A 17,148-nucleotide genomic window follows, 5' to 3' on the forward strand; every position below is an offset into this window, starting at 1 on the left:
ATTGCTTCATCTTCGTCCGGTCTCTCTTCTCTCTTCTTGTGGGCGGTCTTCATAGCTCTCCTTATTTGTGTCTCACTGTATCCATTTTTCTTGAAGGTGTCCTTTAGGTGTTGCAATTTTCCTGGCCCTGTGCACTAAGGTGTTGAGTACAGCATTGCGTTGCACAGGGTGGTGGCAGCTATTGGTATTAAGATAGAGGTCCGTGTATTTTTTTCTTTCTATACACTACGTGTCCCAGCATGCTGACCATGTTGTTGTGATCAGGATATCCAGAAAGGGTAAGCTTCTGTTCTCTTCTATCTCCATGGTAAATTTGATATTTCCATATATGCTGTTGAGGTGTTGATGGAACTCTAGCAGTTTGTCCCTGCTATGTAGCCAAACTACAAAGGTATCGTCAACGTACCTGTAGAAGGCTTTTGGCTTGTGTTTAGCAGTGTCCAGCGCTAGCTTTTCGAAGTGCTCCATGTATCGGTCGGCTATGCCCGGTGCTAGGGAGGAGCGCATAGCTACACCATCTATCTGTTCGTAGAACTTCCCACCACACTTGAAATAGGTGGTGGTTAGAACATGGCGAAAGAGCTTGATGATATCCTCCTCAAAGTGTTCTTCGAGTAAAGCCAGGGAGTCATCTATTGGTACTGGTGTGAATAAGGATGTTACATCGAAGCTGACTAGTAGGTCTTCATTTTTCAGCTGCATTCCCTGTAGTACTTTTACAAACTCAGCTGAGTTTTTCACATGGTGTGGACCGTAACCCACCAAGGGTTTTAGCATCTGTGATAAATGCTTAGCAATACCATATGTTGGCGAGTTAATAGTGTTTAAAATAGGTCATAATGGGACACCTTCTTTGTGGACCTTTGGTAGGCCATAGAGACGTGGTGGTGCCGGTGCCCTCGGGTACAGCTTCCTGATGATATCCTTCTCTAGTCCCAAGTTGTTGAGCATCTCAATGGTCTTGCGGGTCACTGTTGTGGTGGGGTCCTTCCTTAGTCTTTTATAGGCAGGATTTTGCAGGAGGGCGTCGATTTTCTGCCTATAGTCTTCTGATTTAAGCAGCACCATGGCGTTGCCTTTGTCCGCTGCCAAGACCACTATGTCCTGGTCTTCGCTGAGTGCCTGTAGTGCCTTTCGTTCTGCCACTGATCCAGGCGCATCGGGCGATTCCGCGGGCGCGTAATTGGCCGGCCGCGGGAAGCAGAGAGCGGTCCAGCAGAGATATAAGCCCACGACCGACGATATCCCGACACTTCGCCTGAAGATGATGGAGACGCATTCCATCGAAACGTTGCTACGAGATGACGATGCTACTCGGCTGACAACCCGTGAAGTCTTCATATATGAAATTCACTGAGAAAGCCTGCACTCGCATATAATTTATAGAAGACTTGTATTTTATAATTACTGGAATGAATCTGTAAAGTTGTGACTAACTCGAGTGTAGTTGTGAAAGCATATGAACGCTAATGCATAGTGAATGTACATAGTAGGGACATTTTCTGTAAACTTAATACGAACTGTTCCTGATTTCAAGAGACTCTTTATAAATTCAGTGTTTAATACAACAAACGATTTATGATTTCAAGAGATCTTTATCCTCTCTCTCTCTCTCTCTCTCTCTCTCTCTCTCTCTTACTTAGTTATTTAGTTATGTGGTGTAATGAGAGCAGGAGCTTGATGGGGCACTTGTCAACTAGGCACATTGTTAAGTACTTTGTTACAGTGTGTTAAAGTGAAACATGTACATTGGGAGCAAAGATATTTAGCAGTGCTGTCAAGTCTGATGCCAAAAAAATTACAGTAGTCTAAAGAATTCACTATTCAAGAACTAATATTAATGTAAAATATAGGGGATCATAACGGCTACATCTACATACGTACTGCGTAAACCATCATACAACGACGCATGGTGAAGGGTACCCCATACCATCGTTAGTCATTCCCTTTCCTGATCCACTTGAAATGCTTCCATATGAGCCGTTATTTCTTTCATCTTGTCTTCTGTGGTCCTGATGCACGATGTATTCTGGTGGCAATAGGAGGAAAGTTCTGCAGCCTGTTGCAAATGCTGCTTCTCCAAACTCTCTCTAGTTTAACTCCACTCTGTGTTTGTTCCCTAGTTTGGACTTGGATGCATATGTCCCCAGCTGTTTATTACACCCTAAAGCAAAACCAAACAGACAAAACAAAACCCAGTGATAATAAATCTAGCAGCATGCCCCTGTGAATTGCTTCAATGTCTTCCTTAATTCTGACGTGGTAGGATTCACAGAACACTCGAGCAGAATTGATCATACAAGTTTTCTGTATACAATCTCCTTCATAGATATACCACATTTCCCTAGATTTCTCCCAGTATACTGAAGCTGACCATTCACGTTCCCTACAATTGACATTACATGCTTTTTGTGCCTAAGTATATAGTAGACATAACTGTGTTGAGCAGCACACCACTAATTGTATTCAAACACTACAGGATTGTTTCTCCTAGTCATCTCCATTAACTTACATTTTCCCACATTTAGAACAACAGCATCATCAACTGACAGTGTAGATTGCTGCTAACCCTGTCCATCAGATCGTTTATGCATGTGGAGAATAAGAGTGGTCCTGCTACACTCATGACAATAGCTTTACCTGTGATGAACACTCACCATCCAGGTCAACATAATGGTTTCTATTGCTTATAAAGTCTTCAAACCACTCTCATATCTGAGAATGTATTCCGTATCCTCAGACATTCGTTAATGGGCTGTAGTGTGGCATCATGTCAGAAACTTTCTGGTAATGTAGGAATTTGAAATTTGCTTGTTGCTTTTCATCCATGATTTTCAGGATATTATGTGAGGAAAGGGCAAGCTGAATTTTGCATAAGCGGTGCTTTCTAAATCTGTGTTGATTTAGCCTTTGCTTCCGTAAGGAAATTTATGATATTTGAACTTATAATATGTTCAAGAATTCTGCAGCTAACTAGTGTTAAGGATGTTGGTGCATAATTTTGCAGGTCCATTCTTTTATTTTTTGTACACACAGGCGTCGCCTGTGCATTTTCTGTTCACTTGGGACTTTCCACTGCAAGAGATTTTCAATAAATGCAAGCTAAGTATGAGTTCAATGTCAAGGAGTACTCTACGTAAAACCAAATTGAGATTTCATCTGAACATGGTGACTTTTTTGTTTTCAACTTTCAACTACTTTTCAACACCAGTAATGCCTATTTCTATGTTCTACATATGGGAGTTTGTACTGCGGTCAAACATTGGTGTGTCTTTATGACTCTCCTGTGTGGATGATTCTTAAAACATGGTATTTAAAAGTTCAGCTTTCCTTGGACTGGATTGTATTGCCACACCAGACTGGTATTGATTCATGTAGGACCAGAATTTTCTAGAATTCTCAGCAAAGTCTTATGCTAACATATGGCAGTGGGTGCTTCATGCACTGATGTTTTTATAGGTGCATGAATTTCTATTAACTTTTCCCTGTCGATATTTTGGTATTCTTTTTTGAACTGAGAGTGCAATAATCCCTGTTTTCTCAGCATTTCCCAATTTTATTATTAAACCATGATGGGCCTTGTCTATTCTTAATCCACTTACTAGGCACATACTGCTCCAGAGCGTGATTTACAAACTTGTCCATAATTTCTCTATGACTAAATGACATTAACATTGATTTCCTGCAGAATCCGTGAACATACTCTGAGTTCAAATATAATAAATTTCCTTGAGAGGGAAAGCAACTGTCCACAAATCAGCACTGTTGTAGAGAGAATCACTCTTGTGAAAAACAGCTTGCCCTTTTCTCACATGAGAACCTGCGAACCATGAATGCTGGCCAACAGGCAGATTCCATATTCGTAGATTTCCGTAAAGCATTTGATACAATGTCACACTGCAAACTATTAACAAAGGTGCAAGCATGCAGCATAGGTTCCCAGGTATGTGAGTTGCTCAAAGACTTCTTATGTAAAAGAACCCAGTATTTTGTTCTCGACACTGAGTGTTTATCAGGGACAAGGATATCCTCAGGAGTGCCCAAGGGAAGTGTGATAGGGGTGCTGTTATTTTCTGTATATATAAATGGTCTGAGAGACAGGGTAAGCAGCAGTCTGTGGTTGTTGCTGATGATGCTGTGGTGTTTGGGAAGGTGTTGTCGTTAAGTGACTGTAGGTGAATACAAGATGACTTAAACAAAATTTCTAGTTGGTGTGATGAATGGCAGCTAGCTCTAAATGTAGAAAATTGTGAGTTAATGAAGATTAGGAAAAACAATCCCGTAATATTCGAGTGCAGCAGGTTAGTAGTGTGCTGCTGGAACTCTTGGTTCCGAGTATGATCTGGATGCCGCTGCTTTCCAAGAGGGCTGCAAATTCAGCGATTTTGTTATGCATACTTCGGAAATTTACTTTTAAAATCTTGACATTGAAAGTGCATCTGTCTTGTATATTATTAGATTTTGCTCTCATCATATTGACTGATGAGCTTTCATCAAAGAACTTCAAACTTTTGCCTGACCTTAAAAAAAAAATCTATATACTTACATTCCACAAGTATTCCGTTACACAAGTTACTGATTTCTCTGTGCAATCCACCCATGACCTGTGTAGAATGCTCCAAATCTCCACCCCACTACAAAGGTCCAGAAATCTGCAGCTAAATTTATGGAGTTTCTGGTTGAGTCTGTTGTGTTTGTCGAAGACTCTTCCAATACTTGAGATTATATTGCCAAAGTATGGCATGAAATGATTGCTAGTGGTTGTCCCCTTTTCTTCATTTTGTTCCCTTGGCTGGAGTCGTTTTAACTGGAATGTGTGATGAATTTTTTCTTCCACAATAGCCATTTTCTTGGAAAACTGCTCTAGGTTGTGTCCCTTGCATGGCGGGCTATCAGAATTGGACATAACGTCTGCTCTGTGAATCAGAGTACTTAACACACCATCACATTGTGCAAGGTAGTGATAATTTGTAGCCTACAAATAAAAGTCATTTCGAGCAGATTATAAGCCAGTGTGAATAGATGTAAAGTACATGCTATGCCCCAGTATTCCCTCAACTTTCCTTCGTATTAAAATGTCCAGGACGGGCAGTGTACCTGCATCATAAACTGAGTATTCAAATGGAGCAATTTTATATTTTTTTCGTGGTAAGTTCCTGTGGGACCAAACTACTGAGGTCATCGGTCCCTAGGCTTAAACACTGCTTAATTTAAGGACAACACACACACCCATGCTGGAGGGAGGACTTGAACTTCCGACAGGGGGAGCTGCATAAACTGTGACAAGGCGCCTCAGACTGCATGGCTACCCTGCGCGCGGCAACTTGAGCTGTCAAAGAATTGGAGATATGGGTAAAGTCTGGTTCCATAAGGTCATCCCCATAAGTGTATCATCCATGTACCACCAGGATTTTAAAGCAGCTGACTGTAGTGCTTCCTCCATAAAATAGTTGGCTACCACAGAGAGACTTCCACCTAGTTGTTCATAGTACAGTAGAAACCCACTAATCCGGTACCTTATGGGTTCTAATGGTGCTAGACTACCGAAAATGCCAGATTAACCAACTGTCGTCTAAAACTAGCAGTTTACAGAGTGTGAGAGACAAGGTAAACAATGTGTGATTGGCGTTCAATTGTTTATCATACTTTCTCTGCTTAATTCCCTTGAAATAAGACGTGACTTTTGTTTTTGAGTCCAGTTTTTTCTTCCAGAAGTCATTATGTATAGTACACAAATTGAAAAGTTGTGCAGTGTTGGATGACTTGCTGCATTCACTAAATCTTATAAATGTACCAATAGCAGCAGCTGCTTCATTACAGGTAGGTGGAGGTGATGTGGTTGAAGTCCTTGTTTGAGCCTTATCAACTTGTCTGATATTTCTTCAACTACAGGGTCTTCATTGTCAGTGTGTATCCCATCCAAAACTTCATTTTGAGACAAATTTCTCATTTCATTTCGAGCAACATCTAACAGTTTAACAACAGCATAATTTTCGGTTGGGATAGTGCAGGCTGTTTCACCTTTCTAGGCTTTTGGCCAGAATTTTTGTCAAGATTTCCAAAGAGTAGTAGTCTTATCTTTATTCTATGCCAAAGTGGTTCCTAAAATAGCATCTTTAATGCTAATTTTTTCTGAAAATCCATTGCTGAACAGTCTGAATTGCTAAGCTCTTGGAAAAAAAAGGAGCTCTTCAAAAACATCTGAAATTTTGAATTACTCCCTGATCCATTGGCTGGATCAGAAAAGTAATATTTGCTGGAAGATAAGTGGTGAATGTATTCCCTGAGATCAGTTCAGATGCCGGAAGGTTAGCTGTACAGTTACATAACAACAGTACAACTCTGCTTCATTCAGGAAAATCCAGTTTTTCTTAAAACTGACTCTTATATGAAATTATGAAAAAAAAAACCAGTTCTTAAACAATTCTGAGGTCATAGATGCATTGGAATGAGTTCCACAAATTACAGGAATATTTAAAATGCCTTTTAAAGCTCTTGGCTTTTTGTACATGCCAATAACATAAGGTGTCAACATGTGGTCACCTGAAGCATTTGAACACAATAAAATTGTCAGTTTATCCTTAGGTGGTGTTTTTATTTATTTTTGAATCTTTGGCACACTTTTCATCTCTATACCTGCCAAAAGTTGAAATGGCAAACAGCGCCGAAGTAGGCCTGTTTCATTGGCATTGTAGATTTGACTAGTAGCTAAGTTATGATGTTAAACCAAATTGCAAGAAGCTTCTTTTTAGTCTTCAGCTGCATTTTTATCTGCCAATTACAACTGTCCACTTACATCAAGTTTCAAATTCTGTGACTAGTTTTGTAACCAACTGTAAGAAAATACACATTTAATTTTTGATAACCCCAAATCATTATGGAACTGTTTACCTTTTTCCATATTCATATATCCAGTTACATGTTTTTCTACGGGCCTTTTGGTACAGAATCACTTGTACAAAATTTCATCCAGCTGGTCTAGTGTGGCCTTTTTCAATGTTTTTCATGAGTTATTGTGTTTTATTGCAACTGTTTGTGAGTCAATTTTTTTTTTTAATATATTAGATTGTTGGAGAACCAGCATTATATTCTTCCATAATCTAACTTTTATTCTCACCATTCTCCATCTGATTAATGATGTCAAGCTTTTGTTGTATTGTAAGTGTAACATATTTACATTTCAGTTCCATTTTGTTTCAAGACTTGCTTGGTTGCGAAAACATGCCCACAACAACACACAGCACTAATTGTGATTACACTTTAAAGAACCGCTTTTTAATCTCTGTAGATAATTGGTTCATAACGAAGCTGTCGGATCAACGACTGGAACAATTGTTGCCACTTCACAACTTGTAATTGTTGGCCACTGCCGAGCTTGACCGAATTTTGTTGTACACATGTGAAATATTCAATATGTTTGAAGCAATGCTGGATTATTGAACATGCTGGACCGTTGGATGCCAGATTAACATACCTTTACGGTCTTCATTATTGAATAAAAAGCTTATGGAAGTTGGTACATGTCTAAAGAGCATCACAATATCCTCCTCATACTTGCTGCTTATTAGTTTCAAAGAATCCTGTGAAGGAATTTTTGTAAATACACATTGTCAATACAAACTAAGAGATCCATTGGTTGTAGGCTAAGCGTTTTCAGGTGCCTTATGAAGTCCTTTGAGTTCCAGATGGTGGTCGCATTTGCCTATGAGCTGTCCCAGAAGTAATGAAAGATGTTTAGGTACAAAAGAAGTGGATGCTCAAATGTTACTTAAACAGCAGGTCAAAGGGAGACCCAATCCTTGTAGGTTTTTGGTAGCCATAGAGTCTTGAAGGAGCAGCAGTCTGTTAGTGGCACCCTGAATTACTTTGGCTGCAATTGAACTCCTTTTGGCTTCTCAAAAAGAGTTCAGTGTTTACCTCTGAATCTTGCTAGTCAGAATATTATTTAATGAGCAGTGTGCAGGATCACTGAGCAATTTCAATGACTTGTCATTATGTACGATTTGTGAGAAAGTTATAGTATCATTATCCTGATCAACAGGTGAGAAAAGACAATATCCTTTTTATCTCTCAAGTCTCGGGACACTGTCCTTTGTTGAGGTGGTGTTGAACTTCGTGGATGGAGACTGTCTGAATGCAACTGGTGGTCCACCTAACTTTCTTGGCAAAATTGCTGTGGAGCTTTGATATTGCCTTTCTATTCAAGAACTTTGTGAATGGAGACTTTTGAATACAACTGGTGTTGCCTCTAATTTGGTTTGCAAAATCACTGTGGAGTGGATGATATTGCCTTTCCTATTCCAATGGTAACATTTTGGATGATGACAGGGTGTAGGTTCAAATTTTAGCCCTTTCTCTAACTCCAAAATCCGTTGTTTCATCCATTTGGCCAGTGCCCAAGTAGCACTCCCTACCCAGTTCCAGGATAATGCTGAAAGATTCATCAGTATCGTCAGATATAATGATGGTACTCTCCTTGACACCAAGTCCAGTTCCTGTCAAGTAGAGTGTATCCTCTCACTCCCAAGGGCTGCACTTGCCTGACACCTAATTCTAGTGGCTGCTGGAGAAACTGTGTGATAGTTAGATATTCAAAAGATGCAATAATGGCAGATTTGAGGAATCATTACCTAAAATACTGACAGTCTGTGAAATGAGACAGCCTTCAGAATTTAGAAGTGGGCAATGACGAATAATTGTTTCTGTTTTGGTCATGAGTAAAGTCATTGTTGAGGGACATTATTTCACTTGGAAATATAGGCAGTACTTATATGTAAGATTAAACAAATTATAATGATGGATATCGCATTTTATAAATTTAAATTATTTTCTAACATTTTTTTCGATGGAGTCAAATGTATGCTTTAAGTGGATGATGTGTAGATTGTTTAGACATATAGTGCAAAGTCATTAAAATGTAATGTAAGGTCAGTTGCATGTGCAATCAAAACTGTGATTGAATTGTGTGATTTTATTGCTGTACTTGATATAAGAATAAGATAATATTGCTATCTACATGTCCCTTTCAATTAATTTTGTGGTAAACCTACATCAAAACATTTACCTGTTTTATCATAACCTAAGTAAAAATATTAAAATGAAGAAAACTAATTTTTTGATCCTTAACAAAAATATGTTTTACTTTCGCAGAGGTACCATAAATGAAAGGAATTGCATTGATAAAAATATGGAAGGTGAAGTTTCTGTCGATCATGTTCCATCAGAAAAGGACAAACTTTCTCCAGTAAGGTAAGGAATACGTGCAAATTAAAGAAGAGAAATTGTTTAGAGGTGTAAAACTGAAGTTTATTGTTTAATGAAGTGGGTTAAGAATGAATACTTCATGTTTGTACCACATTAAGTCCAGTAGAACCTTATTAAAGGTTGAATTGTGTTATGGTGGTATAAAAGGGTGGCAAGGTGGGGTTGGAGGTTAGAAACATGAGGGAAGGTTGGTTGCCGGATTGTTGTCATGCACTTCCGTCCTTCATAGGTCTGCAAAATGAGGCAATTCCCCATTCTCTCTACCACCTATTTGCAAAAAGCAACTACCGGGTATTTTACAGTTATACCGACCCTTCTCAGCTTACCTTGGGAATCACTGGTGACACAATGTGCAGATGTGCCAGGAAGTGTTTGTTTTCCATAAAGTATGTTAACAGTACAAGGAACATAGGTATTAATTACTGATACTATCCCTAGAAATGCACACTAATCTACAAAGCTACAGGGAAATTGATTTTTAGTCATCCTCTATGACAGCTGTAATGTTCCTCCAGAAAAAGCAACTTTCCCCATCTAGATTGCTACTCATGTTTCAGTGTACAGATAAACTACCTCCTTAGTGTTTCCTAACCAGTTCTCTCGTGAGTAGACAAATAATGTCACTGAGCTCGTTTTTATACAGTGGAGTTATCTTCAGTTTATTAACTGAGCACTTATTTGTAGTTCTTAAATAAGCTATTCTGTCAAATGGTTCTACAGCAGGAACTGTCAACTGTGTACCACACAATGTATTGAGTGAGTTCTTGTTTGCAGTTGTTTAATGAGCTACTCTATAAAAAAACTCAACAGCTGGACCTGTGAACTGTGTACCACACTTAAGACCATGCCCCAAGTGTAACATGCTGTCAATATGTATTCAACATTGTCAATTTAATTGTCTCCACTATCAGTGGCTGGAGTACTTTTCACAGTTTGAGGGTGTCAAGTGCATCACCTCAGACCTCCCAGCATCTGAAGAGGCTGAGAGGCTTCAGTTGGCCCCCTCTGTAACAGAAGTAGGTCACTTAATTCCAGCAAACCCTGGATGGAAGAGATTTGTACAGTTTACTAGTAACACAATTAATGGTGAGAGAAGTGCAGTATCTTTCTGACAACATGGTTGCATGGCTTTACAATTTATTGTCAATGACAGACAGCAGCAAGATTCCACATTTACCGATCCAATCCTTTTCCCACCAACACTATGTAGGCCCATGACAGCATCTCACTTACAAATTAGGCACTTCTCACCCATTGCTTATAGGAACATATTTTACATAAAAGCTCACTTAACAGCTGTAGATCAGCAGCTTTCGTGTTAGAGGAAGTAGTGCTTCCTGGGAGTGTCTGCACACAGCATCACCAGTGATTCATAAGATGAGCCGCACTGTAACTTCGTGAAATACCCTATGGTTGCATTTTGTGATGTAATATGGCAGAGAACTATCTGACACTCTTATATTTGCAGACTTGTGAGGTAGAGAAGTGCATGATCACAATCCATCAACGTACCTTTCTTCATGCTATTTATGTCCACCTTGCCTTTCTATTCTGTTACATCCTCAGAACACAGTTTATCCTTTAACAAGGATCTACTACACTTAGATGTTGAACAAACATTAAATAATTTTTCCTAACCCACTTCATTTAACTATAAACATTACTTTTATACTATTAAACCACCATTTTTAATAATGACATTTTTCCATCCCCTGCAGTGCGAAAACTATTAGTCTTATAAGGAGGGGTCCCCAGCAGTGGGATTGACGTTTTGCTACCAGCTATTTAATGGTGTAGGTGAGGATCCCAGGTATCACTTGTTTATGGGTAAATGCCCGGGGGGGGGGGGGGGGGGATATTAGCTGCTCTAGAGCATTATAATTAACACTATTTGTCAAATTGCCATTGTAGTGTAATGAATAGCATGTTAGACTGGTAAACTGAAGGTGGTGGGTTCAAATCCTGCCACATTCCTTTAATGTGTGGTGTTTTTAATTTTTATCGAAACTACGTCCATGATTATTTCACTTATCCTTTCCCATGTTTTAAGCATCGTATTAACTTTTTTATTTGTTCTTATATTGCTTTCCTGTCATTCTTTTTTCATTTAGAATCTGCCCATCTTGTTTTAATTATTTTTTATTTGTATATTTGCAATATTTAATCATTTAAAAATCTCAAGCAACTTTAAAAAAATAGTTATCAGAATTCCTATTGTTTGTGCAGCACTCACAAAAATTTATTTTTCATTGTGATATGTACAATTTGTGGACGGTAATTGCCATATAAACATTTAAAACACAACTTGTTCTCACACAGTGGACGAAATGTTAAAGCTACCTTTCTACATTCACATTGCTTCTTCACCAGATTCAACGTGAAGCACACTTTATTGACATAACTAAATACTGCCTTTTCATTACTTAAGTTTGATCTATACCAGGCAAATCATGTTTCGAAAAGCTGGTGCTCATAGAATCCAGTGAACAGTTGCATGTAGTTTGATTACGTCTTCACATTTAGCAATTTCACATTTATCTTGAAGTAATTCAGGTGCGCCCTGAAGTTATTTTATAGTATTTTTCATGATATGATAAAAAGTATGTCACATGGCTGACACAGGGGAGTACACTGTGGAGGAATAATTTTCACAGTGCATGTAGTTTTTCCAGCACTGTTCAGAAATATTTCATTGTATAATGTGTTGTTCATCCGAGCACTCCACGACTCAACAAGTAACAAAAAATCATTTTCTTTGACATGTAGTTTCATTACATTTTGCAAATATTGTCTGTACAGTTCTTTTGATTTTCCTGAGTGTGAGCATGTGACAATCACATTTTCATGTTCTAGCTCAAAACGTTCAATTTCTTTAGCACCCCTAGGTTTAATTTTTTTCCAACATCGTACATATATAGGAACACGTGTGGTAGCAGTTCACTGGTGAATGTCAAAGCACATTGTGCTGTATACAAATACACTCCTGGAAATGGAAAAAAGAACACATTGACACCGGTGTGTCAGACCCACCATACTTGCTCCGGACACTGCGAGAGGGCTGTACAAGCAATGATCACACGCACGGCACAGCGGACACACCAGGAACCGCGGTGTTGGCCGTCGAATGGCGCTAGCTGCGCAGCATTTGTGCACCGCCGCCGTCAGTGTCAGCCAGTTTGCCGTGGCATACGGAGCTCCATCGCAGTCTTTAACACTGGTAGCATGCCGCGACAGCGTGGACGTGAACCGTATGTGCAGTTGACGGACTTTGAGCGAGGGCATATAGTGGGCATACGGGAGGCCGGGTGGACGTACCGCCGAATTGCTCAACACGTGGGGCGTGAGGTCTCCACAGTACATCGATGTTGTCGCCAGTGGTCGGCGGAAGGTGCACGTGCCCGTCGACCTGGGACCGGACCGCAGCGACGCACGGATGCATGCCAAGACTGTAGGATCCTACGCAGTGCCGTAGGGGACCGCACCGCCACTTCCCAGCAAATTGGGGACACTGTTGCTCCTGGGGTATCGGCGAGGACCATTCGCAACCGTCTCCATGAAGCTGGGCTACGGTCCCGCACACCGTTAGGCCGTCTTACGCTCACGCCCCAACATCGTGCAGCCCGCCTCCAGTGGTGTCGCGACAGGCGTGAATGGAGGGACGAATGGAGACGTGTCATCTTCAGCGATGAGAGTCGCTTCTGCCTTGGTGCCAATGATGGTCGTATGCGTGTTTGGCGCCGTGCAGGTGAGCGCCACAATCAGGACTGCATACGACCGAGGCACACAGGGCCAACACCCGGCATCATGGTGTGGGGAGCGATCTCCTACACTGGCCGTACACCACTGGTGATCGTCGAGGGGACACTGAATTGTGCACGGTACATCCAAACCGTCATCGAACCCATCGTTCTACCATTCCTAGACCGGCAAGGGAACTTGCTGTTCCAACAGGACAATGCACGTCCGCATGTATCCTGTGCCACCCAACGTGCTCTAGAAGGTGTAAGTCAACTACCCTGGCCAGCAAGATCTCCGGATCTGTCCCCCATTGAGCATGTTTGGGACTGGATGAAGCGTCGTCTCACGCGGTCTGTAAGTCCAGCACGAACGCTGGTCCAACTGAGGCGCCAGGTGGAAATGGCATGGCAAGCCGTTCCACAGGACTACATCCAGCATCTCTACGATCGTCTCCATGGGAGAATAGCAGCCTGCATTGCTGCGAAAGGTGGATATAGACTGTACTAGTGCCGACATTGTGCATGCTCTGTTGCCTGTGTCTATGTGCCTGTGGTTCTGTCAGTGTGATCATGTGATGTATCTGACCCCAGGAATGTGTCAATAAAGTTTCCCCTTCCTGGGACAATGAATTCACGGTGTTCTTATTTCAATTTCCAGGAGTGTATGTAGCTTTTGTTAAGTTTCTCTTTCACACCAAAATTGTTTTTGATCCCTGAAGCACCAATGATTGATGATATGTTGATCCATAATTGCAACCCATTTGATCAGTATTGTTTTCTAGAATTGGATTGTAATCGCCCATTATTAGCGCTACTATTTTTCTAAATCGTTCTGATGTTTCTACAGCTTCTTTAAGTGTTGCAACATCATTTGCACTAAGAAATTTAGTCACTTTCCTGTTATACATTCTGTGTTTTATTTTAAAATTCTTTGGCCACTTCCTATTTGCAAATAATGAAAAGTGTTCCGACAAATACGGAACGGCAATATCCATTACCCATTGTTGCAATGTACATGTTGTCAATTGTTCGTGCCACATCCGAGCATCCTTAAACTTTTCATATGTTTCGTTATAATTAGACACAACACATCTTATCGAATTCGCTTTCTCCTTGTTTGACACCTTGTTTCCATTTCCTAAAGTTTTCTCTTCTGCGTAAATGAGAAAAACCACTTTGTTGAATACTTTTCATTGAGTAATTGGGATGGGCTTCAGCAAATGCAACTGTTTTTACTTTCTATGTTAATGGAATATATGTGTGCTTGTAGATTGGATAGGTTAAAAGATTCATCCATGTCTTCATCGTTGATGGTACACGGCAAAGAACAAATTTTTCATGTTAATGGTGGACAAGAAAATCCAAAAATTAAAGATAGTAATATGGAAGACTTACTTCGTCATATAAATCCTCTTCATCAGTCTCACTGTTTAAAATGAGATCCTCATCCTGAACAATAACACTCTCCATCATGAGACAAATCATTTCCTCTGCAATTTGTTTGCCTATCATTATTGTGTTTGCATTTATAAAATCAGCAGACTTTTCAGAAAGGAGAGATCTCTCCTCGTAAATAGACAGTACATAGCTTAAGATATTTGTTAAAGTTCTCCTCTCTTCTTCATCAAATTTCTCCATTCTTTCGTTGTGACATTTGTTGGTTGATGAATTTGCATTGTTGTACATTTCAAATGCCGCACGCACATAGAACATATGCAAGAGGAAACCAATAAACAATAAAGAATTGATTTGTGATGGGTAACAGCAAATGCACCAATGATTTTGAGCCCAGTGGAGAAATGAGAACAGATAAGAAAGTGGCGTGTCAAAGGATCAGAAATTTGAAAACATCACATTTGAACCAAATAATTGAAGAAAACTAATGGTGGAAACCTTTGTGACAGGGATTTGAACCCTCCACCTTTGCCTTACCAGTCTAGTATGCTATCCATTACGCTATGACAGCAGTTAGAGGAATGGTGTTATTTATAGTGTCTTAGATTAGCAGGCTAATTTTTCTTAGCTTAATTTTGTACTAGGGGACATTTTCGGTTGATGAAGCGGTTTGCGAGATATTCCAGAAAAACCTAAAAAAGTGACTTTAACAGTCCCCCAACCCCCTCCACTCCCACACTCACATCCCACCAGTAAATACATTTTTCCCCCAGTTGACATTTTTTGGTCTTTATCAACATCTGTGGGATAAGGCACTTCATACTAATGTGAATGTCTATATATAATCTCTACAGGTTCAATCCCGCATCCGGCCATCCTGATTTAGGTTTTCCGTGATTTCCCTAAATTTCTCCAGGCAAATGCTGGGATTGTTCCTTTCAAAGGGCATGGCCGACTTCCTTCCCCATCCTTCCCTAATCCAATTAGACCGATGACCTCACTGTTTGGTCTCTTCCCCCAAAACAACCCAATCCAAATCTCTACAGGTACTATTTTCTTGTTCTTGATTTTATTTGTACAGAAGATAGACTCTGCTAATGAACATGATGATGCGGGTTGTTGTATTGTATGGAGTGGGTATTGGTGATTGATTATGTGATGATTTCTGCTATTTATCTTTAGAAAGCTAACATCTTGATGAAAAAGGAAAATGTCTCGCACATTGAAGTTGATCACTGTTTGAACAGAAGTGTCTTTGAGGCAGCGTGGCAAAAGTAAAGAAAGTGCTTATTCAGCAAAACAGGAAGTAAGAGCATCATCTGAAGTAGATAACTGCAAATCATAAAAAGATTTCTTGAAAATTTACAGAATTATTACATTAATTTCTTAGTACTTTTACTCCCTACCTGTTTTCGTCACTAATTAAAAAAATGAGTTCCAGGTGATTTAAAGGACCACAATGTCTGTTGCAAAAATAATTCTTATGCAGACTGCGTCTTCTTCTTTTCTACAGCATAGAATAGGATTCTGTATTGTGATGAAAAGGTCTTAATGAGCTCTCTTTAGACACAAAGAAAGGTAATAGGATTCTGAAAAAATAAACAAAGATTGAAAATCTACTTTATTATCCACTCCTGAAATGTATCTGATAATACAAATTTGGCAAAAAAATGATTTGTATTAGCTGAAGAACAAACAGCAATGTCCATTTAGGACTTTATGATTATATCATGTAGATAGCTGTTATTGTTCGATAAATATCAGTGTGGCTATTATAATAATGAGCTATTAGTCATTCACAGTATTATTACACCTGGGAGTAATGGCACTTCAGTCAGATTATCGCAAGTTTTTATCATGGTATTTTATCAGGACATGCTGGAGCACTTGATGGTATATACACAGCTGTCTGGAAATCATTCACAGTGTCATGCATTCATCACTGTACTTGTTTACTGTAAAGTCATCGCATGTTTCAGATAACAGCCACAGGACTGAAAGTAATGAAGATAGGGAAAACAACAGATCTTTTTAAATAGCAGCTTCCCCACTGAAATCGATTCGTAAGTAGGAAAATCATAATTGTACCCTCTGCCCAAGCAGACATGTGTAGGAAGGACATACTGATGACCCTATGTTCGTTGTCAGTGATAATCTTCTACAGTTATCTATTAATTTGATGAATATGAATAATGCCGTGCCCTGCTGCTCATGTGGTTCTTGGGACAAGTAAATGTGGTGAAAGTCATGCATGTGATTTTTGAGCTATAATTTTATGTGCCATGTTGTATTTTTCATTTTTGTACAGGAATTACAGTGATGAAACATTCTGTTCAGAATCTAGTGATGGCAATCAGTCAAATAGAAGTAAAAACAATGTCTTGCTGGAGAAGAGAAGGAAAACTTGCACAGGTATGCTACAGGGATAGAGAAAGGAGTTAATTTTCTGTATCCTTTGAGTGTGTAACTATAATTGGTATACATTTTATTGTTAATGATCACCTAAATATAAACTTTATTTGTAATAATAAACTTTCTGACACTCAGAGATACATAATTTTTATGTCCAGCAGCACCAGGAAATCCATATCGTGCATCAGCTTCTAACTTGGGAGCACGATATGTTTTGCTCAATGCTAATTCCAAAGGCAACATGAATAGCATTGCTCAGAAGGTTCTTTCTGCAAGAATGTTACGTTTAAAACAGCTTCAAAATGAACTGAATGATGCACATTTCCAAATTAATGTAAGT

General features: G+C 39.6%; 1 protein-coding gene across 4 annotated transcripts in view; it reads left to right on the forward strand.

Moving 5' to 3' along the window:
• LOC126203200 (lebercilin) overlaps positions 1–17,148 on the forward strand; it is a 201,566-nt gene that overhangs the window by 36,431 nt on the left and 147,987 nt on the right. For 2 of the 4 annotated variants that reach the window (XR_007540240.1, XM_049937442.1), the window contains exons 2-4: positions 9,151–9,249; positions 16,705–16,808; positions 16,967–17,142. Coding sequence is in view for 2 of the 4 variants with exons in the window: in XM_049937442.1 (XP_049793399.1) it covers positions 9,188–9,249; positions 16,705–16,808; positions 16,967–17,142 (342 nt within the window). In the remaining 2 variants the exon portion in view is untranslated. Of the gene's footprint in view, positions 1–9,150; positions 9,250–16,704; positions 16,809–16,966; positions 17,143–17,148 lie in introns of those variants that run through there. The other 2 variants (XM_049937443.1, XM_049937445.1) reach the window with 2 other exon arrangements.

This window comes from Schistocerca nitens, chromosome 9 (genome assembly GCF_023898315.1).
Source record: "Schistocerca nitens isolate TAMUIC-IGC-003100 chromosome 9, iqSchNite1.1, whole genome shotgun sequence".
NCBI lineage: Eukaryota > Metazoa > Arthropoda > Insecta > Orthoptera > Acrididae > Schistocerca > Schistocerca nitens.